Genomic DNA, 25,160 nt, shown 5'->3' with positions numbered 1-25,160 from the left:
TAATGTAATAATAATAATAATGATCATTATTAGTAATAATGTAATAATAATAATAATGATCATTATTAGTAATAATGTAATAATAATAATAATGATCATTATTAGTAATAATGTAATAATAATAATGATCATTATTAGTAATAATGTAATAATAATAATGATGATCATTATTAGTAATAATGTAATAATAATAATGATGATCATTATTAGTAATAATGTAATAATAATAATGATGATCATTATTAGTAATAATGTAATAATAATAATGATGATCATTATTAGTAATAATGTAATAATAATAATAATGATGATCATTATTAGTAATAATGTAATAATAATAATGATGATACTTATTAGTAATAACGTAATAATAATAATAATGATCATTATTAGTAATAATGTAATAATAATAATAATGATCATTATTAGTAATAATGTAATAATAATAATAATAATGATCATTATTAGTAATAATGTAATAATAATAATGATCATTATTAGTAATAATGTAATAATAATAATGATGATCATTATTAGTAATAATGTAATAATAATAATGATGATCATTATTAGTAATAATGTAATAATAATAATAATGATGATCATTATTAGTAATAATGTAATAATAATAATAATGATGATCATTATTAGTAATAATGTAATAATAATAATGATGATCATTATTAGTAATAATGTAATAATAATAATAATGATCATTATTAGTAATAATGTAATAATAATAATGATCATTACTAGTAATAATGTAATAATAATAATGATGATCATTATTAGTAATAATGTAATAATAATAATAATGATCATTATTAGTAATAATGTAATAATAATAATAATAATGATCATTATTAGTAATAATGTAATAATAATAATGATGATCATTATTAGTAATAATGTAATAATAATAATAATGATCATTATTAGTAATAATGTAATAATAATAATGATGATCATTATTAGTAATAATGTAATAATAATAATAATGATCATTATTAGTAATAATGTAATAATAATAATAATAATGATCATTATTAGTAATAATGTAATAATAATAATAATAATGATCATTATTAGTAATAATGTAATAATAATAATAATAATGATCATTATTAGTAATAATGTAATAATAATAATGATGATCATTATTAGTAATAATGTAATAATAATAATAATAATGATCATTATTAGTAATAATGTAATAATAATAATAATGATCATTATTAGTAATAATGTAATAATAATGATGATGATCATTATTAGTAATAATGTAATAATAATAATAATGATCATTATTAGTAATAATGTAATAATTATAATAATAATGATCATTATTAGTAATAATGTAATAATAATAATAATGATCATTATTAGTAATGATGTAATAATAATAATGATGATCATTATTAGTAATAATGTAATAATAATAATAATAATGATCATTATTAGTAATAATGTAATAATAATAATAATAATGATCATTATTAGTAATAATGTAATAATAATAATAATAATAATGATCATTATTAGTAATAATGTAATAATAATAATGATGATCATTATTAGTAATAATGTAATAATAATAATAATAATGATCATTATTAGTAATAATGTAATAATAATAATAATGATCATTATTAGTAATAATGTAATAATAATAATGATGATCATTATTAGTAATAATGTAATAATAATAATGATGATCATTATTAGTAATAATGTAATAATAATAATAATGATGATCATTATTAGTAATAATGTAATAATAATAATAATGATGATCATTATTAGTAATAATGTAATAATAATAATAATAATGATCATTATTAGTAATAATGTAATAATAATAATAATGATCATTATTAGTAATAATGTAATAATAATAATGATCATTATTAGTAATGATGTAATAATAATAATAATAATGATCATTATTAGTAATAATGTAATAATAATAATAATGATGATCATTATTAGTAATAATGTAATAATAATAATAATGATGATCATTATTAGTAATAATGTAATAATAATAATGATGATCATTATTAGTAATAATGTAATAATAATAATAATGATGATCATTATTAGTAATAATGTAATAATAATAATAATAATGATCATTATTAGTAATAATGTAATAATAATAATGATCATTATTAGTAATAATGTAATAATAATAATAATAATGATCATTATTAGTAATAATGTAATAATAATAATGATCATTATTAGTAATAATGTAATAATAATAATGATGATCATTATTAGTAATAATGTAATAATAATAATAATGATGATCATTATTAGTAATAATGTAATAATAATAATAATAATGATCATTATTAGTAATAATGTAATAATAATAATAATGATCATTATTAGTAATAATGTCATAATAATAATGATCATTATTAGTAATGATGTAATAATAATAATAATAATAATAATGATCATTATTAGTAATAATGTAATAATAATAATAATGATGATCATTATTAGTAATAATGTAATAATAATAATAATGATGATCATTATTAGTAATAATGTAATAATAATAATGATGATCATTATTAGTAATAATGTAATAATAATAATAATGATGATCATTATTAGTAATAATGTAATAATAATAATAATAATGATCATTATTAGTAATAATGTAATAATAATAATGATGATCATTATTAGTAATAATGTAATAATAATAATAATGATGATCATCATTATTATTACATCATCAGTTTAACGTCTGTTTAACATGCTGGCATGTGTTAGATCATTTTTAGAAATTGACTACCATAATAACCTATCTCTGACCAGGTTTTTATTTGTCCCTCTTTCAAAATTTTGATGCTGCTAGTGAATGCGAAACCAACAAAAATACACTATCTTAGCCTTCGGGTGTATGATCAAAATGTAATATCCTGTAACAACGTTATCCACGTTTACACATGGGAACCCACACGTTGTAGCAGTCTACATCGCAAAGGAGACCAAGACAAAGAATAACGCAAACTCACTTTTTTCGTGCAACAACGACATTTTCTCATTCTCCCGCCGTGCGTGACTTCTCGTTACGGCTGTGACATATCTCACGTGATCGTCTTCTCTAACATACTCTCTCTCTCTCTCTCCTTTTTATAATCTTTTCCTTTACAATGACGTCATTTCACATTTTCGTATTTGCATACATGCGTGCCTGCACTCTGTTACAATCTGTTCTGTCTAAAGCTGACACAAAAATATCCATGCTTCACATTCATATAATGGAAATACGAGAGCCTTAAATAAGTTCTTTTTTTTTTTTTTTTTTTTTTTTTTTACACAGTGATCACCACTTATCAAGGCCCGGAAGCCACTCAGGGATAAGGGTTATTGCAAGTACATCACGTTAGTGAGGAGATTTTATGAAGTGTTTAATTAGGGGGGGCGGTTCATTAGGAACTTGTTAACATTAGACTTGAAGACATCCAAGTTGTAGTCCGGAGGGAAGCAGGCAGACGGAACAGAGTTCCACGGGCGTGCAGTTCTAAGAAAGCTTTTACCGTATTGGCACTTTTATTGATAGTACAAACATGAAACTCTAGTCCTCTTCGAAGTAATCTCCTCCGACTGCAATGCACTTGTTGTACCATTCCAACAACTTCTGGAAGACCCCCAAGGAAGTCTTTTTCTCTGAGCGTGTCATCGACCATCGTCACATCTTCTTTCATCTCCTCAATTGTCTCGTAACGACAGCCTCTAAGGTTTTCTTTGAGATTAAGGAATAACCAAAAGTCACAGGGAGCCATGTCTGGACTATAGGGAGGGCGAGGAACTGTCTTGATGCCCATCTTTGTCAGATAGTTTATGACAAGGATGGAGCACTCTTGGGACAAACTTTGTGCAAATCTTCCGCATCTTCAGTTCCTCATGAATAATTGTGTGTAAAGTTCCCACACCGACATCAAACTGTACACTTCTTGTCTATAGAGACACACCACAGTCTTTATCCATGAAATTCTTTATTTGGCCAATCAACTTCCTTACTCCTTCCACATCTCTCATTCCTCACAGACTCCCTGCCTACCTTGAATCTTTTATGCCACTGCCACTCAAAAACTGATGATCGATCCATGCAAGATGGTCCAAAAGCAGTCTGAAGCATTCCATATGCTTCTGTGACATTTTGTCCAAGTTTAAAACAGAATTTTATTGCATATCATTCTTCTGAAGTGTCCGCATGTCCAGATTGCATTTTTGAAATTCACCAGCTGTGACAATCAGACTTTAGTAGGGTGTATTCCAATTCCTGCTGTAGCTGTTCATTTGAACCTCAAATCATAAAAATTGGTCGGTCATCTCATAAGATGTATAGCAATAACATATTGAATTTTCAAGAGTCTATGACAATTTTAAATGCCTTTACAAAAATGTCTGGAAACTTATTGAAGACATCTCGTATATCACAAACTTCTATCAGGGTTTCAGAGATAGATCCGCCATAACTAGATCTGCTCTGAAACTAAATTAGCAGAGTATGCAAGTAATTATGTTTCAGTTTGAACAAAGTGTGTCATGGTAATATTATGGGGTCTGCATTACACCGGACGATTATCGAATGGAAATATTTTCAAACATGGCAGCATGGTTGCGGAATTCATACTGGGTCAGTTAGGTTGGCTCTTTTCAACAAGTTTATTGCGTCCTGAATAATGGCTGACTAGGCACGGCAATTCAATGCTGCTTCCGTTATCAGTGTAAGTCACTTGTCATTCCAGTGATGAACCCCATTAAGATGAGCGCCCAGTATCAGTTCAGCATCTGGTACTTGTACGGTTTAGTCAAGACATTAAAAAATGAAAATATCGAAAAAAGTTTAAATTGTATGTATCTGTTATGGAACAAAGTTTTCCGAAAAAAAAATTCACTTAATTTCATCATTTTTAAAAAAAATTTTTTTTACAGCGAAAAAACAATTTGTTATGATACCGAGCAAAATGTTTGATTTTTAGGAAGAAAAGTTAGTAATAAAGATGGGGAGGGGTGTCAGCGCTTTAACTGGAGTTATCTCCCTTTGGCATTTATAAAATTCAAACAAAATTTTTTTTTAAATCCAAGATGGCTGCCTTCAACGCGCTCTCATAAAAACATGTTTTTTCGTTGTAAAAAAAAAAAAAACTACTTGATGAAATTAAGTGAAATTTTTTTTCGGAGAACTTCGTTCTATAACGGATACATACAATTTAAACTTTTTTCGGTATTTTCATTTTTTAATGCCTTGACTAAACTATACAAGTACCCAGCATCTTACTTCACTGTCATGAGTCAAATTTTTAGTTGACCACTGTGACGTTTCTTCCAACCTAATGGTGGAGCAGGATCGATGACTTCACAGATGAAGTCATCCGGGTGTCGTCGAAGGGCATGGCTGAACCAATGAAGCATCTGGTAAGGAGAGATTTTTGGAGGGAGTGGATTCTTGCAACGAGTGCAAATTATACTGTTGGGGACAAATTGCTGCCAGTGGACATGGAGGATGTGGCGTATACAGTGATGGTTGAATACCTCCAGTCTTGCAGCGAGAAAAGTGAATGGTGTGGACGAAGGTTTGGTAAATTCTGACTTTGGAGTTGAGTCTTATTTCTTTTCGAGGCCAAATCTGTGATCAGGTGAAAGTGGCTCTGGTCTCAAAAAGAAATGAAGGATAAAACTATGGAATTTCCACGAGTTATGCTAATCATAATTATTATCATTATTAGTTTTTGGTTTTATCATAATTTTAAAAAATTATAATTGCACAAAAACTTATGTACTTACCTGTTAGGTTAAATAAAAAACTGTACATTAAAATTTACAAATTCATCCAGTATTTTAATTTTTATAAAATAAAATCAAATTTGATCGGTAAACAATTTCCAGCTAGTATTATTATAATGACTTGCTTGAATTAAAGTTTGAATTATCTCCCTTGGTTGTTAATTTTTTAATAAGATGGCAAATGGCTGTTATGTTTTTTTTCTTATTTAAAAAAACAAAAAAACAAATGCCTGATGAATTTGCATAATTTTTGATGTACTGTGTTTTTAAAACCTAACACATAAGTACATAAAATTCATGTGTCAATTTTTTTTTCTTTTTTTAAAGAGCAATTTTTAATATTTGGGTAAAACTGGATAAACACCAAATGAATTTTTTGCCAGTCATGTTTTTTTATGATTTTGTTTGTTTTTATCATTGTTGGTTGGCCTAGTTTTCTCAACGTCTGAAGATTTATTATTGACAAATCTAAGCCTGAATCGAGCTGTCTGTTTTTATTTAACATTTTTTACCTGTGAAAATTTACTGATATTTTCAACTGTCACTTATACAAGGTGACCCCCCCCCAAAAAACGGGCCCAATTCTAATTAGGCCCCGTTTCTTAGTGTTTTGTCCGAATGAGATTAAACTTTGGTCATAACTAGTTTATTATATTCAAAACATCACATCAAAACACTAGGGTCTTTGGCCTTTTTTTTTTCTCCGTTCTACAGCATATGTACTAGATGATCTCCATTTAGCTTTTGTTTTGTTTTTTTTTTGGGGGGGGGGGGTCACCCTGTATATATATATATATATATATATATATATATATATATACATTGAAAATCCATGGATTAAGGAAAAAACTTAAAATTTTCGTATTCCTTGTCGAATAATAAATTTGTAGTATATTTTTAATATATATATATATATATATATAACTTTAATTAGGCCCCGTTTCTTAGTGTTTGTTTGAATGAAATGAAACTTTGGTCATAACTAGTTTATTATATTCAAAACATCACATCAAAACACTAGGGTCTCTGGCCCTTTTTTCTCCGTTCTACAGCATATGTTCTAGATGGCCTCCATTTAGCTTTTGTTTTTTTTTTGGGTCACCCTGTAGCAATTTTTACCAAGCTCTTTTTTTTTCATATCTTGTATTTAATTTTGTAGAGTGTATTTCTGTGTCTGATGCAGCTACAATTTAGACAGTTTTTAATTTTACACGAGAAATCTTAGTACAAATGCAATGGGTCACAATCAAAACATGATTTAGGTTTTGGTTGACGAGATTAATTGGTAAATTATTTTTTTTTTTTTTTATGAGCAGTTTTTAATATTGGGAGCAAAACTGGATAAACACGCCAAATTTTTTTTTTTTTTTTTGCTTTTCGTAATTTTTTTTAGTTTTTATCATTGTTGGTTAATCAAGTCTTCTTTTTTTTTTTTTTTTTTTTTTACACGGTGGTCACCACTTATCAAGGCCCGGAAGCCACTCAGGGATAAGGGTTATTGCAAGTACAGTACGTTAGTGTGGAGATTTGATGAAGTGTTTACTTAAGGGGGCGGTTCATTAGGAATTTGTTAACGTTGGACTTGAAGACATCCAAGTTGTAGTCAGGTGGGAAGCAGGCAGACGGAACAGAGTTCCACAGGCGTGCAGTTCTAAGAAAGAAGCTTTGTTCATGGAATCCACGTTTTGATTTAGGCACAGATAAAGAGTGGGGGAAATTTTTCACAGTGGATTCAGCTAGACGGGTGTTTTTCGTGAAAGATTGGTGAGGGGGGGACCAGAGATTGGAGTTCAGACGAGCACCTGCCATGGAAATAACGATAAAACAAGGATAGGCTCGCAACGTCTCTTCTGTGGGAGAGAGGTTGCAGGGTAGAGAAACGGGAATCTCCCACTAAGCCACAAAGTCTATTTTGTACTCTGTCAAGGCAGGATAGGCTGTTTTTAGCAGCTCCTGCCCAGATATGGCAGCAGTACTCCATCCTTGGACGTACTTGGCTTCTAGTTTTCTCAATGTCTGAAGACTTACTATTGACAAAACTGAATCGAGCTGTAATTTTCTTAGATTTAATTGGTAAATTATTTTTTTTCAGTGTGGTGCACTTCCCTAACACGTGTCGCATCACTTTGCTCAATATCTCTTCCGTTTTTGCGAACACTAACAAAACAGTGGCAGTCTTTTGCAGTACGTTTAAGCATTAAATTAGTTTCTATGACAAAAGAAACCAGAAAAGGGCAAGAGAGTATCGGTGAGTTACTCTTTGTATGTGATGAGATACTGAGAATAGAGTCTTCAATCCAAAGGTCCCGCACTGTCAACCAAGCCCCAACCTCTGCCTCATCACTGTAATACTGCACCCCTGTGCCTATTTTACAAGTACTTTAATGGAATGTGCTCTGACGAACTTGTAGCACTTGATGTAAATACCCTCCTGACTAACCCAACAAGCAGCAAAATTCCACCCCTTTACTGTAGAGGTCCCTAGAAGACGGAAGCTTTCTACCCCCCCCCAAAATGTTAGACTTTGGAATTCCCTCCCTATTTTCTGCTTCTCTGACTCTACTAATATGCAGAAATTTAAATGTAATGCAAACTATATCTTGCTGCTCAAATCCCTACATAGTGTCCCTGTAGGCATGGTCCCAAATAGTAGCCCCTTATATCCAAGTGGAAATATGTCTTGTTTGGGGTGAACAAGAGCTTAAAATGATAAAAATGAAAAAATAAAAATGGACACAGAGCAGACAAGAAACCAAAGACAAGTTCATTTCTAACTGTATGCAATGAATGTAACCAAAACATCAGAACCACTCAACCGATCTGACCAAAATTTTGTATGGACCATTGTTATGATAATGTGCAACAAACTAAGTATTATGGTATCCGTTTGTTGGATTAATAGGGATTAGTCACCACAGTACTACATTTGCTCTAGAAGTTTGGCATAGAGCACTCATACTGATTCAACAGGCTATAACTTTAGTCTCTTTTTAGTTTGGGCTAAAATATCTCATAGTATAATATTACTTTAATAATAATAATAACTTTGGTTCGGATATCATTTCAAGTGACAATGCAATACTTTCAAAGAATCGGAAAATTTTATTTGTTAAATTAATTTCCTAAAATGGTAGTAAAAGTTATGAATATAATGCCGCCACCACCTGCCCCGTGGCAGTTGCCATTAGTGCGCTACAGATGACCTGTCAACTAGTCCTCTCCATCCTTCCCTGTCCTCCGCACATTTGACCGCCTCGCTCAGTTTCAATCATGTCCAGTCAGTGATATTGTTTTCCCATCTGTTTTTCTCTCTTTCTTCCTCTTCTGACTGTTCCCTGGAGCACTGTCGTGGCAAGCCTCTCTCCTTTTGTTACGTGGTTGAACCGTTTTAGTTTGCACCTCCTGATTGTGGTGACAAGATCTTCATAACGACCGACGGCTTGCCTTATTCCGTTTTTGACTTCCTCGTCTTTCGACCAATCTTCTGAATCATCTCATTTCTGAGGCCAAAATTCTCTCCTCTAATTCTTCTGAAAAGGTTCATGTTTCACAAGCATACAAGAAAACTGAGTGGACAAGGGAACGCATAATATGTGCAAAATGTTAACAAATAATTTGATCTCAAAAGTGTGTAGCTTACTTGCCATGCACACACACACACATATATATATATATATATGTATATATATATATAAAATAAAATAAAAATTACAATTAAATTTACCAAAATGATCCAAGATGGTAAAATTAAAGTATAATATAAATATTAAAGAATTAATATTTATAAAGTTATCTCAGCCAGATATAAAAGCTCGATAAAACCAAATAGGAGATAGAGCTTATAATACGAGCAAACTATCCACTTATCAAGTGTTACCTTTTCAGATTAAATATGTTTTTAACTTTTTCAAAGTGTTTTTTTAACATGTTTTATTAACTGTTTGCTCGTGTATATATATATATATATATATATATATATAGAGAGAGAGAGAGAGAGAGAAAATAAAAAGGAACAAACCGTATTATGTGTTCATCAACCAAAATGGAAATCAATGAAAGCATCTGACTTCTGGACGGAGATTTTTCTGTCTTTTTCTAGCAACATTTGAATCAGAGATAACATGTTAAAAAGTTCAGACGATATAGTTAGATGTAGTGAGCTCACCTATCTATCTATCTATCTATCTATCTATCTATCTATCTATCTGTCCTACGTGCAAAAAAGTAACCCATCATTCTGATTTTTTTCTCAGACTATTCTCTTGTTAATAAGCTTTTTTTGAAAAAAGACGTTGGAAATTCAAAATTTTTTCCGTTTCTCTGAAATAGAACTGCGTCACACTGTGCACGTGAAACATTTTCCAATATTTTCTACTGGTATTTTTTGTTTCTTAATCTCATTCATCCAGAGGAAGTCTCGAAATAAAGACGAAACGTTGATGAACACATAATACGGTTTGTTCCTTTTTATTTTCTCTATTTTGTCGGAATACTATTTCCATCATTTTCATCATATATATATATATATATACGAGCAGGCCACCCAGCATTGCCCGATCGTAAAACATGCTTAAATATGTTATTTTGATTAATGCAGATTTCGTATTTATTATGACACTAGCAGGACCGGTTAACCGGCGTTGCCTGGTGGTAGCATGTTTCACAAGCATACAAGAAAACTGAGTGGAGAAGGGAATGCATAATATGTGCAAAATGTTAATAAATAATTTGCTCTCAAAAGTGTGGCTCCAAAAGTGAAACAACGCTAATATAAACAAAACTGTACCTTTAGAAATCGTTCATTTTCATCTAAGATTTCCAACATCAAATACAACAGAATGTGGTTATCCAGCCTGTAAAAAAAAAAAAAAAATAAAATAAAATAGAAAAAATATATGATAAACAAAATTTACGTTCTTTATTTAAAGGCTAACTTAAGTATTTGCCCTTGCTAGATGAGTAAATTTTGATTATAATTCATGGCTGCATCACATTGAAATACGTTTCTGGTTGGATCACCAAAGTTAAACAACTTTAAACTGAACATGGGTGATTAAATGTGAGTAATCTTACTTTGTTTTAATATTATACGACATAATCACATCCACATACCAGTTCTCATTGGATCATCAAGGTTAAGCAACGTTGAGGGTGCTTCTACAGAATTGGGACGAGATTTTGTTGCATAAAGACATCGGCTAAGACATCACGCTTTTTTTTTTTTCTTTTCCTCCTTTGCATTATAGGTTTGAGTCTGCCTGCCTGCTTACTACCACTTTTTTTTGTACTGTTTTGATTTTTTTTTTTTTTTTTTACTTAACACACCCGGGTAGCGCCGCATACCCATATATAAAGAACTTGAAGCATAAAATCTTTTACCAAAACCACCAGATTTAACATTAAATAACCCGTAAAACAAAACAATCAAACCAAACACCGTGAATAAATATTTGCAGATATAAAGAACTTGAAGCATGAAAACCTTTGCCAAAATCACTGGATTCAGCATTAAATAACCCGAAAAGGGTTGATATGCCGTAAAACAAAACATCCACACCAAACACCATGAATAAACATTTTAAGATATAAAAAAAAGAACTGAAGCATAAATTTTTTTTTTTTTCCAAAAATTACTGGATTTAGTATTAAATAACCTGAAAAAGGGTTGATATGCCGTAAAACCAAAAAACCAAGCCATTTTATATGGTGACATGTGTTGCACAGTTTTTAGAAATTCACTTTCAAACTAACGTACCGTCCATGGTTATCACTCCCTCCCAAGTTTATCCAGACCTTCCCCTGTTAACAGAACTTACTGTTCTACATTTTTTTTAATTACAAAAACATTGAAAGGTCAACAACAAGTTAATAATTTAAATGAAACATTTTTTAAATTAAATCATCATTAAAAGGTCAACAACAAGTTAATAATTTAAATGAAACATTTTTTAAATTAAATCATCATTAAAAGGTCAACAACAAGTTAATAATTTAAATGAAACATTTTTTAAATTAAAGCAACATTAAAAGGTCAACAACAAATTAATAATTTAAATGAAACATTTTTTAAATTAAAGCAACATTAAAAGGTCAACAACAAATTAATAATTTAAATGAAACATTTTTTAAATTAAAGCAACATTAAAAGGTCAACAACAAATTAATAATTTAAATGAAACATTTTTTAAATTAAAGCAACATTAAAAGGTCAACAACAAATTAATAATTTAAATCAAACATTTTTTAAATTAAAGCAACATTAAAAGGTCAACAACAAGTTAATAATTTAAATGAAACATTTTTTAAATTAAATCAACATTAAAAGGTCAACAACAAGTTAATAATTTAAATGAAATATTTTTTAAATTAAAGCAACATTAAAAGGTCAACAACAAATTAATAATGTAAATGAAACATTTTTGAATTAAAGCAACATTGAAAGGTCAACAACAAATTAATAATTTAAATGTAATATTTTTAAAATTAAAACAACATTAAAAGTTCAACAACAAATTAATAATTTATATATAACCCAAGAACGCTCATCCATTCTTTCAACATGGCCTTGTTCAATTAAAGCTTTCTGTCGTACGCATATGTATATGTCGAAGATTATGTCCGGATTTTCTTGTCGGCTGTATAAGAAACCATTATGTCTACAGATACAGGTTTCCCTAACCCTAACCTTAATTAGTCTGCTGCGTCCAAGTTCTCAGATTTGTTCGGTTTCCATAGTTTTCAAAGAAGGATCTTGTTGAGATATTCAAGAAGTGTCCAAAAAGTTACACAATTCCTACAATTCTTTGACGGCTTTTTCCATCCCCATTTATATTTCTAACTTTTATTTAATGTTATTTTATCCTCTCTTTTTTAATACTGTCCTTTCCTTTTGATCAAATAATTACTTGCAATTCCATCTATTCAAACCCCAACCCCAACATCACTTTACTATTTATTAATTATACTTATGTTTTTTTTATTATCACAGTGTCTATAAATAATGGAGTTCATATACGGATCCGTCACGTGTCGAAAATTTTTGGCAGACATACAAACACACACCCACACTTTGCCTTTTCTATAACAGATGCTAGAAGCAGCTTATCCTGCCTTGACAGAGTTCAAAATAGACTTCATAGCCTAGTGGGGGATGCCCTTTTTTCTTCCCTGCAACCATCTTTCCCACAGAAGAGACGTCACAAGTCTATCTCTGCTTTATTATTATTTTCATGGCAAGTGCTCAATTGAGCTCCAATCTATGGTCCCCCCTGGTCTTTCACGAAAAACACCTGTTTATCTGAAACCACTATCAATAATTTCCTCCACTCTTTATATGTGCCCAAACCTAAACATAGATTCCATGAACAAAGCTTCTTTCATAGAACTGCACGCCTGTGGAACTCTGTTCCGTTTTCCTGCTTTCCAACTGACTACAATATGGTTGTTTTCAAGTCCAACATGAACAAATTCTTGATGAGCCATCCCCTTAAGTAATCCAATTTACCAAATTTCCACTACTGTCGATGACTTGACCATCGTACACTTATTAACTCTTATCCTCGAGTGGCCCTCGGACCTTGATAAGTGGTGACTCCTTTGTAAAAAGAAAAAAATGTTTAATTTGGTTGTTTTGTAGAGAAAATTTTTTTTTATTTCTAGTTTTACAAAGGAAAATGAATAATAAAAAAAAAACAGTAGCATCAATGTTTGATGCATTTTAATTTAGGAAACCAATATCTTCAGACAACCTGATCTGACAGCACGAGAGCGTGTAAAATAGATGTTAAACCAGATACGATGATAATCTTTAGCCAGATCATAAATATACAACTACTACGATCACGTAAACATGTTACTGACGATAACTACAACGAAGAGGTTTATTTCATTTGAATAATTTCACTTACTCTTTATCTTTACCTAAAATACAAGTTCCATGAACAGAGTTTCTTTCCTAAAACTTCCCGTCTGTGGAACTCTATACTGCGGGAATACTTTCCAGCTGACTACAACATGGTCGTCTTCTAGTCTAATGTAAACAAGTTCTTGTTAAGCCATCCTCTTAAATAATCAAATTCTAGCAAATTTCCACCACTGCCAATCATTATGGTGTTGTCTTATGGACCACTGTATAATCATTACCTCGATGGTTAAGTCGTTGACGACATGGACTGATGATCTAGGTGTTCCAAGTTCGAATACAGTTCATTCCACAAAAATCACTTCCACTTAGAATGTTGGTAACGTTCTCGTGGTCCCTTTCGTAAGTACTTAATGTCTTTCTAGAAATAATTCTGACTAATATCAGGGAAACCAATGCCAACAATAGAATTTTTGGATTCATACGATATTATGATGATTAACCCTTAGTCTTGAGTGGCCTTTAGGCCTTGATAAGTGGTCGTCGTTGGCAGAACTCAGATAGGAGTATACATTTTTGCTCATTACGAAGTGTTTTAGGTGATTCACGAGGTGCAACTTTGTGTCGCACACACTTCAGCGGCAAACGTGCTTGACATGCAAGCTCAGGAAGGCATCTTGTAGCAGGTTGCTCGTATATTATTAAGCGTAGTACCGACTTGTCACTTACCCGCCAGGCAAGTCTATTTGAGGGTGCATCTTCCTCAGTGAATTAAACGTGCCCCCAGATACCAATCTGGAAATTTATGACTTGGCACGGTACATACAGTGCCTAGCCTTCTCAAATTGTCACCCATCTAGTACTAGCCAGGTTAATCATTGCTTAACTTGAATAATCTAACAAGAACCGGTGTGTCAATATGATTGTGCCATATATGATAAGTGGTAATTGGTAATACCCATGTAAAAAAAAAAAAATCTGAAACCAAACAGATCCATGAACACGAAATGGAATCAAACTCATACTTACAACACTTCACCTGCATCACCAGCATCGACACCTTCTTCTAAAACATCCGCTCCTTTCTCCAATGAAAGATCTTTTTCAGTCGGATCCGGCTTGACAGGTTTCGGTGGGTAGATATCATCCGTCACATGTGAATGTTGTGGCCCACTCGGCATGTCTAGCTTCGTTTGGCCGCTAGGAGGAGAATAAATATCCTGTTGAAAGACGGTGGCTCCACGACATGGGGTCGAGGTAGATTCTTTCAACCTCTCTTCAGTCCCGGACAGAGACGAAGATTCAGCGCTGTAACTTGTATCCAGGGTATCTTCGCCGACCTCTGCATCACGGCTTGAATCCATGTCGAGATCTTTCAAGTTTTCTTCATCTTCTGGCACCACCATTGCTTTGTCGATGACTGCACTTTGGGTGTTGTATGAATCCTTCAGGGGCTCGTCTGTGCTACTCTGCGGTTCAAAGTCTGTAGTTGACTCATCGGCTTTTTCGGGGTTCTCCTGGGGGCTCGGTGGGTCTTCTTTTGTTAATATCTTACTGCTATCAGGAACGGTTCGCTCGTCAAATTTGAGAATCGGTGGTGCCAGACTATCAGAATTTGTCTCGTTCTCATTGAGTTTGTTATCCAGTTTGCAGAGATCTTCATTTTGATCGGTTATCTGCTTACGTAATCTCTCCTGGCCTGCGTTATTATCACCAATAACGACCAAACGATCCGCTTTGTCTAAGTTATCACAAATTTTTACATCGGTATTACTTGTACTAATTGTATTTACATCAGACTCTTCCTTCTTTGACATCAAAGTTCTACATGCTGTCGTGTTCATGGTAGCGCTTTTACTATCGGTGGTGATGGTGGTGGTGGTATTACTAACGGCTGTCGTAGTCCTGCTGACAGCTTTCAAACTGTTCTCTTTACCCGGAGTATTTAAGTCCCGTCGATTGCTCGACTTGACCTTTTTCCGTTTTAGAACTTTAGATTTCAAATGGATGACCTCTAGATTATTCTCTCCGTCGACGTTCGGACCGAGGGCATTTTCAATCCGCCTGTACCGACAGTCATCTGTGTTGGAACTGATGCTAGACATGGACAGGCTATCCGACATGGTCAGGCTACCACGGCTGTAACGGTGGGGTCGTCCAAGACCACCGCCACCTCCACAGTAGTAACCAGAGTCGAGGGAACCCACGTGATGCATCTGTGGTAAATGTACATCGCTCTGGACACTCGGGCTGTCACTGTTGGTGCTCACGCAATCACTGTCTGTAACTGTGAGTGTCGATTCAATCAAGGAACTGGAAATCTATAAAACAAAAGTAAAAATAAAAACAATCAATAAAGTATATGTGTGAACAATGGTAGAAAATCAAAACGAGGAATCCTGTATTATATAATAAAGGCCAATGTGTATTTTTTTTTGTATATCTTTATTGTTGTAGTCTTGCAGGCTGGTAGTAATCGAGAAAAACACAGTGATGTAGGTAACAAAAAGTGTTTTAGCAAAAGTATGTTACAGAAGTATACGTCATGATTCTGGGGCCACAACTACTATGAATCACTACCCTATAACGAGTTAAATGTAACTATATTTATAGTCTTCAGGTAAGTCCGTTATTCCAAAAATAGGTATACCAACTTACCCATTAACATTCATATAATTAGGTGTGTATGTTATATTGTTGCTTCCCGAAAAACGCCAGAACCTAATCATGAATGATTATTATCACGATCGTTTTGAAGTCTAGATGTATCAAAAGTGTTAGCTTTGGAATATTAACATAAAACAAACAGTAATTTTAACTAACAATAATAACAAATGCATAAAGTGACAAACAACAGGTGATTTAATTATTTAGTGCTACATTGCAGTAATGACACAGTTACAAAAAAATAGTTTTACACATAGGCAGTTTAAAGAGAGTCCGAGTCAGTTGAAGTGGGACAGCCAAGTTGAATAGATGAGTGGAGTCAGCTCGTGACTGGTGAGATAGCAGCCCGTCGTATTGGCTTCTGTACGCTGGGGAAGCTATCAAGGCAGAAGATAGCAAAAATGTAGAACAAGGAAAGTGTGCAACTTCCAAGCGGGGAACATCTGGAAATAAAAGTTGCATGAAAATATAACCAGAGACTTGATGGTTGTTCCTTGGGATAAATTTTTATTGCAGCTTTTGTAGATCCGTTGACCAAAACCAAAAGACGGACGAAGGTATGTTTTCCTGTTTGGTCAGATGTAAATAACACAAAGATGTTATCCATTCCTTTGTGTAAAGAAACATCTGTAAATTGTTATTATTCGTGTTTGTTGAACGGTATCTAAACGTTATACACTCCACTATATATAGAGAAACTATCCTTTTTTTTATAGGATTAGTAAACTCAAGGAAGCAACACATAGGGTGGATAGCAACAACACCCTAAGTCATCTAAGTATTGAATTTAGCCACATTTGGAATACATTAGTTACAAATTTATATGGAGAAAATAAGAGAAAATAACAAAAAAACACACTCTACCCAGGGGAGATAATCTCCCCCAAACCTTTTTTCTTAGAGTCGCCTGCATTGTACTATGTTTTTTAGAAAAAAAAAAAATGAAAAAACAAAAAAAAAACAAAAAAAAAGACAAAAAAAAGACAAAAAAAAGACAAAAAAAAGAAAAAAACGAAAACACACGTAAATTGTCTATCCACGGTTTCGTAAAACATTTTTGTCACTAATATTATTTACAGACAAACAAACAAATAGCGAGCCTTGCTTGTAGCCAAATAAGAAGCGGGTGGGATACACTTACGACAGTGCTCAACCCAAAGAGGAGGGGGGGGCTTAGAAAATAATCACATATACCCTACTCAAGGGAGATAATCCCTTCAAACCTTTTTTCTTAGAGTCGCCTCCCTGCACTATGCTTTCTAGAAAAAACGAAAAAAAAAAAACGAAAAAAAAAACGAAAACACATGTAAGTTGTCTATCCACGGTTTTTAAACAACTATACCCTACCCAAGAGAAATAATACCCCCAACCCCCTTTTTTCTTAGGGTCGCCTCCCTGCACTTAAAAAAAAACAAACAAACAAAAAACAACGAAAACACATGTAAGTTATCTATCCACGGTTTTATAAAACATTTTTTTCACTAATATTGTTTACAAACAAACAGCGAACCTTGCTTGTAGCCAAATAAGCAGCAGGTGGGATACACTTACGGCAGTACTTAACCCAAAAGGTGAGGGGGGGGGTCTTGATTTTGTGAAAACAATATATATATATATATATATATATATATATATATAAATAGTTTTTTCACTCATATTGACAATTAGCATAAGCATTTAGTTAAAAACTGAATCATAAGAAAGTCTTAAAAAGTACTCTAGTGACCCCCTAAAAATTTACCTTTTTTTTTTTTATAATTTACGGACATACCCTCGAATCCACCGTCCAATTTCTTACAATACAGAGCTAACCTCTTTTCCTTTAGTGTTAATACACTCAAGATGAGAATAATTGTCCAAACAATCAAAACAATACCTCATCTCAAAAAATTCAGAACTGTCATTATCTGTGTTTTTTTTTTAACTGTGTCTATATGTTATAAATATAAAAGCGAAAATGTGTGTATGTGTGTTCGCTTTTTCTGTATGTCTACAAAAGGCTTTTTTCAGAGAAGCGGTCAGTCGGTTCACAACTTTTTAAAACTTTTTATATGACATGTAAATCGTAATATCTCAGAGTTAACAACGGAGCTCGCCTGTCTATTTAATTTGCTCGACTTCGGGAAGATAAATATTCAGCATTTGTCGCTTGCCGCATATGGGTTAGTCTTTTTCCTATAACATCTTGGGAAAATAAAAATAAAGAAAAGCGTTCCCGCAGTAAATGAAATACTATCCCGCAGTCAAGCTTGACCTCATTAAGTCATTAAAACGTGCACCTGTCAAATCCAAGTAATTAAATAAATTCAAACGTGTTTCCGTTAGCATCTTGCGGTGGCGCAATGGTTAACGTTGCACGTTTTTTTTTCACACTTTAATTTACAACTTTGCCTCAAGGCTTCGGGGTTGATCCTCATACTTACCTACCAAAACATTTTTATTTTACCCCCCCCCCCCCCGGAGTTTTGATTTACCCAAAACCACACACATCTCCAAACACCCGGGCAACGCCGGGTACCCCTCGCTAGTACATATATAGATGAAAAATAGCTAATTATAATAAAATCATATTCCTGCCTGCTTGTTTGTTCACAATTTGGTTAATATATACAAAATGTACACTGTTTCACAAATAAATTTTATTACTGAAAACAAACAGTTATATACTTTTTTCTTGCATGCTCGTACTATTTATTCAAAAGAAATCAATGTTCAAGAGATTATCTCATTTGCATATTATATTAATTAGAATCTGTTTTAATAATTAGCTCTAAATTTTTAATGGAAATTAGTAATAGAATTAGTTTAAGTATTCTACTTAGAAATATTATATCAAGTTGGTTTATTTAATTTATTTTTAATTATTATTATAACCAACATCAGGTGCATTTAAAAAAAAAAAACCGGAAGTATAAGATTTTATTTCCTTGTTTAAATTTCATAGATGAAGATGACTATGTTTTATGATTCCAAAGATCCAAAATATGGTCAATTTTCAAGAAAATCTCTAGAATATTTGGTGTGTATCTTTAATAGTATTTGACTAAAACTTCCATCTGGCAACATGTTTTCTTTTACCTTGCGATGCCGGGTATGCACAGCTAGTAGTCAAATAAAATAAATCATTCAGAGTTTTTGATATATTTAAAAGAGTTTAATCGATATTTATTCTGTGTCAGAATATGCTTTAAGGGTCGGATTGAGAAAATAGTTAAAAAAAAAAAAAAAGGATTCACAAAGGGACACAACAAATAAATTTCTGTCAAATAAAATTCAATACTAGCAGGACTCAAAGAATGAAAATATGTTTAATCAACAAATATGTTTTGGTAAAGCTGATATTTTTTAATCAACAAATATGTTTTGGTAAAGCTATATTTTTCTGGATAATGCAAAACGATTACCAATAACATAGCAAATATGAATTTATTAACATTTTTTATGAAAATAGTGTCCACTGCATTTGAAATGTAGAACTGACCCAAATTGAGATAAATTAATAATTACTAATAAATACTCAGAAAGTAATATTGTGCTACATAGTTCAATACAAATAATAAAATCATCTTCTAAGAGACAGTTTTTAATTTACTCCTTCAGTCCAGCACAGACAATGTTGTTTTTTTTTTTTTGTTGCCTTGTTTGTTTCAAATGTTACCATTTTTTTTTTTTTTTTACATAACATTTTGCAAGCTTCTTTTTTCGTGGGAGAACTGCTGCAAGTCGAAATTAATATGAATTTCCTTTCTCACACCATTACATCAACGATCATATATTATTGTTATAATGATATTCGAAAACGAGGCTACATCAAAAAGAGGTCACTCTAATATTCTTGTCTAGGGTTGCCAGATTAGCCCTTTTAAAGCCAGATTTCATGAATTTGGCCATTTTTAAAAGTAATTTTGGCCTTCCAAAACTGTATTTTAGCCTTTTTCAAAGCACAATGTAAAGATTAACTAAGAAAAGAACAAGTAGAATATTATATAGATAAGAGCACCAGAACTGAAGAAATATGAAACAGCCAGCCATATTACACCCCGTCAATCATACCTAATAACCTGTAGCATCTGGCAAATCATATCTACACTTGACCTTCACAAAAACGTACCATAGAGTAATATTCAACAGAAAAAAACAAAAACAAACAAACATAAAAACTGCAGAAACAGCCAACTCTCTTTAACATTCTCTTCCGTCTCCACCCCCAACTCACACCAACCAAACGTTTTGTTTGCTAGCTGACTCAGAATACCATCAGTTGAATACCAACAGGTGCTCCGACTTCTTAATCCCCTATCATGAAGAGATGGGTGGGGTATTCTGAGGCGGCCGCAGCCTCTCTTTTGTGATGTCCAAACCCTTGGGTGATTTCTTGCATGTTGTTGGGGATTTTTTTGTTTTCTACTCATCATCCTTTCATCAGGATTGTATCGACATTTTGGGATTCAAATTTGCTAGAAGATGGTCACCTGCCAATAATGATAAGCTAAAAAAAAAAAAAAAAATGAAATACATACGCTTGTCTTATTCACGTAAAATCTGGAGCTTTTTCGTTATAAGAAGATCTTATCCTGCCTTGACAGAGTTCAGAATAGACTTCGTAGACTAGTGGGAGATGCTCTTTTCTCTTCCCTGCAACCTCTCTCCCACAGAAGAGCCATTGTGAGACTGTCTTTGTTTTATCATTATTTTCATGGCAAGTGCTCATTCTGAGCTCCAATCTCTGGTTCCACCTTGCCAATCTTTCACGAAAAACACCTGTCTAGCTGAAACCGCTGTCAATAATTTTCCCCCACTCTTTATCTGTGCCTAAATCAAAACGTAGATTCCATGAACAAAGCTTTTTTCTTAGAACTGCACACTTGTGGAACTCTTTTCCATTTGCCTGCTTTCCAGCTGACTACAATATGGCCATCTTCAAGTCCAATGTAAACAAGTTCTTGATGAGCCATTCCCCTTAAGTAATCCAATTTACGAAATTTACTTCTAACAATTATTATTGTCCTTTTGACCAATGTACGCTCTTTAACCCTTATCCTCGAGTGGCCTTTGGGCCTTGACAAGTGGTGATTCCTTTGTAAAAAAAAAAAAAGATTGGCCAACCAGTGATTAGACAAGACAGAGTGGAATCTCAAGATAGTTAACCCACTGAATGAGAACTGGAGAGTGAGTTTGTGTAATATCAAAAAACATTTAACCACTAAACAAGGGAAAATTGATATTAAATACATTTGTATATTTTGGCAGCAAGTCATTATTCAAACATGTCTGATTGAACTCGACAAAGTCCTTTTTTCTGATTTTATGAGATATCTTTTCAATTCGCCGAGCGGTCTTTTTTATTTCGGTTGGCATGTTGTGTATCATGGCACCCAAAAGTTGTTGTTCGGCCATATTCTTCTCAAGCGCTTTCTATTGGTACATCCGAACGATTTTTTAATATAGTATATTTGTTTTTTAAGTCGTATTCTATTTAACCCACAGTTGGGACCCTAACAGGTACTACCACTCCGGGTCAGAGTGGACCTGGGAGCAATGGCAATTAAAGGGTGGCTCCACACTCCCTAAGGCCTGCAAGCTGGGGCCTCACTATCGGATATAGTTTAAGGTCATATCCAGGACCATTTATTTAGTTTATTGTTAGTTATTGAATACTGTTAGTAAATTTGTCCAGATATTAAATGAGATCTGGTTAATAAGGGGATGTAGTTTTTTAATTAGTATGGCTTCTAGTAGTTTTAGTCTTCATGTGAAATTGTTAAGGTATCGATTTTAGTATTGTTAGTTAAGATATTTCTAATGTCGTAAGTGAATATATATATATAATATAAAGCTGAATGTGTGTGTGTGTGTGTGTGTCTGGTCACGAATAGGCTCCTATCTGGTTGACTATTTTAAAAAAAATGATTACATATAATGATAGAAGATGTATCAAGACACAGGAATGGGTATGTTTGATCTGGCAGAACAGTGGCTCATTAAAATTGTGGGGTCTGCGTTCGCACCTGGTCCACAAAGTATGGAAATAAAAAAAAAAAAGTTTACAAGTATTTTTGATAAAGATGTACATAATACTTTTGATAAATAGGTTTTAACTTAAATAGGGATGGTATAATAAAATTGTGGGGTCTGCGTTCGCGCCTGGCCTCTATAGAATGGAAATAGACACAAAGACTTTTCATATCTATCTGCGTAAGTATACTTTGATAATTATGTTTCAGTTTGAAGAAATATGGTATAATAAAATTATGGGGTGTTCGTTCGCACCTGACCCTCATAGAATGTAAATATGTCACAAAGTTTAACAAGGTTTTTTTTTAATATAGATCCACAGAATATTGTGATAAGTGTTTCAGTGTGAACAGGTATGGTATAATAAATTATGGGGTTTATCTATTTTATTTTTACTTTCATCATATTTTACTTTGGTTTTGATACCCTCAAATTCGAAGCTATCTCTTTACAACCCTTCCTTTTCATAACCTATCATACTTTCATAAATCAGAGTCCATTTTCCGTAGGCTGTTTTTGAACCCAGTCAACGACGGGTACTTTTGCTAGTATATATATATGAATATATGGCAAAATCATGTTCACACACACTGATTCCTGTTAGATCACTGAAGTTAAGCAATGTTGAGTCTAGCCAGTACTAAAATGAGTGACTATTTGGGAATTCCAGATGCTGTATCTGCTCACCACTTATCTCAGAAGTGTTTCCAGTCATCCTGGACATCTCCTTGCCACTGGATTCAAGTAGTGCAGATTTAGGAAAGGTGTGGTTAGAGATTGCGCAACCTTTGCCTCACAGTTACATGCGCAGCTAACCTTACAGGGATACCTATTGTCTCTTGAAACTAAACAGAGGCATCGTTGTCAAAAAAATATATATATATATATATTTCCTTTTGATGGATTGATTGTTGCTATTTCTTCTGATGAGTTAAGGGCATAATAGATTCACTGATTGTTATCATAATTAAGTGATTGATTTTGCGCTACAAAACAGATACTGTTAAGAATTGTAAATGTCAATTGAATTTAAGGAATAAATTATAAGATGGTCAACATCATGAATTTTGGAATATAGTCTTTTGTCATTTATTCACTATATTGCTCTGTAATTACATTGAGCTTCTTAAATAAGGATTGGTATATAAGAAAATTATTTCTACAGAAATATATATATATATAAAATAAAATAAAATAAAAATTACAATTAAATTTACCAAAATGATCCCAGATGGTAAAACTAAAGTATATTATAAATATTAAAGAATTAATATTTATAAAGTAATCTCAACCAGATGTAAAAGCTCGATAAAACCAAATAGGAGATAGAGCTTATAATAAGAGCAAATAGTTAATAAAACATGTTAAAAAACACTTTGAAAAAGAGTTAAAAACATATTTAATTTGAAAAGGAAACACTAAATAAGTGGATAGTCCTTAATTCGCAGAGTTTTGGAGAAATATTTTCCTTCTCATCAGAGGGTAGGCTTTAGCAAAATGCGGGATCGGATTTTGCTTGCAAAAGTATTTGATGAAACTACAAGTAAGTCAAAGATCTTACTTGATAACAAAAAGTGAAGCAGAGTTTCACTCTATTCCCTCTGATATATATATATATATATATATATATATATATATATATATATATATATATATATATATATCTCCACAACTTTATAAAGGAACTTTTAAATCATACCTGTTTATTTTTCTTTATCAGATTTTATTTATTTTTTTTTTTTTCAAGTTTACCATAAACGGTATAAACGGCATTACTATTTCTTATTCCATGTTTGTTTATAATGGACAAATCTGACAACGAACGAAAAACATAGGACTTAAGTTAGGGAGAGGAAAGAGAGCTACAGTCTGTACTATATTCAACATCAAAGCCAGCCTGATCACCGCCATCTGCCAAGTATACGCTGAGCTCCCACCGACAGTTGTGGAAAAAGACATGTTCCCAGTTCTGGACTTGTATAGAGGTGGTGATTGAGGCTGAAGTCGGCTACATTGACTAGATGTCAGCTCTGCTACTTAATTAAGTTACCTGAATTGATTTTTTTTCAATAAAAGTTTTAAAATAAAGCTGTAGTGTTTTGTTGGGGGGCACAACACTTTTATCGTTTCGCCCTGTAGATCTACGGGATGAGAGAATGAAACAATAATAGCAAAGCTTGAATTTGACCCCATTTCATCATCTGACAATCACAAATGCGACCATAAAACGCTTTGGATAATCACAGATTCAAGGTAGTTCTACTTAAAATAGTCATTTTTAATCTTGGAACTTCAGGGTGAGAATACTCACAGCGGAGAGGCTGTTCCGCGAGGCAAAACTTTCCATGCTACACAATGAGACTTTGTCTTCCTCTTCAAGAAGTGCATCATCACTATGAGTCCGACTTTTTGGAGGCGAGGCATTCAAATCAAGATATGGGAGATCCTATGAAAAGAAAGATATTGCAGGATAACAGAATAATGGAATGACAGAATAATAGAATAGCACAATATAAAAATAACAATGATAAAAAGTCATGAAGAGTAACTTTGGTTTTATATTAAATTCAATATTTTGATTTTCACTCTTATAACAAAGAAGTGCTAATACCATTAAATCACCAAAATTAATTAGTGATTGGTAAAAGAGAATTGGGCGCTTCTACACTATCAGAACGAAATGTTGCAGTCGTTATCGAGTATGAAGTTTTCAGATAAAAACCAATGGTTTTTATTGATTTGTTTTTTGTCAATTCTAATAAATTACAATGTTAGCTTCCTTAGTATGCAGTCATTATAACTG

At 32.2% G+C, this 25,160-nt stretch overlaps 1 protein-coding gene across 1 annotated transcript in view; it reads right to left on the bottom strand.

Annotated features, from left to right (window-relative positions):
- LOC145269489 (pleckstrin homology domain-containing family M member 2-like) overlaps positions 1-25,160 on the bottom strand; it is a 199,812-nt gene that overhangs the window by 39,401 nt on the left and 135,251 nt on the right. The window contains exons 6-8 of the mRNA XM_080125214.1: positions 24,669-24,803; positions 14,705-15,996; positions 10,601-10,667 (exon numbers count right to left, since the gene is read on the bottom strand). Of these exons, the coding sequence (XP_079981340.1) occupies positions 10,601-10,667; positions 14,705-15,996; positions 24,669-24,803 (1,494 nt within the window). The remainder of the gene's footprint in view (positions 1-10,600; positions 10,668-14,704; positions 15,997-24,668; positions 24,804-25,160) is intronic.

The sequence above is a fragment of the Euprymna scolopes genome, chromosome 45 (assembly GCF_053919585.1).
Source record: "Euprymna scolopes isolate OS-2025 chromosome 45, ASM5391958v1, whole genome shotgun sequence".
Classification (NCBI taxonomy): Eukaryota; Metazoa; Mollusca; class Cephalopoda; order Sepiida; family Sepiolidae; genus Euprymna; species Euprymna scolopes.
Note: the sequence above shows the minus strand (reverse complement) of the source record. Positions and strands in the feature narration are given on the sequence as shown.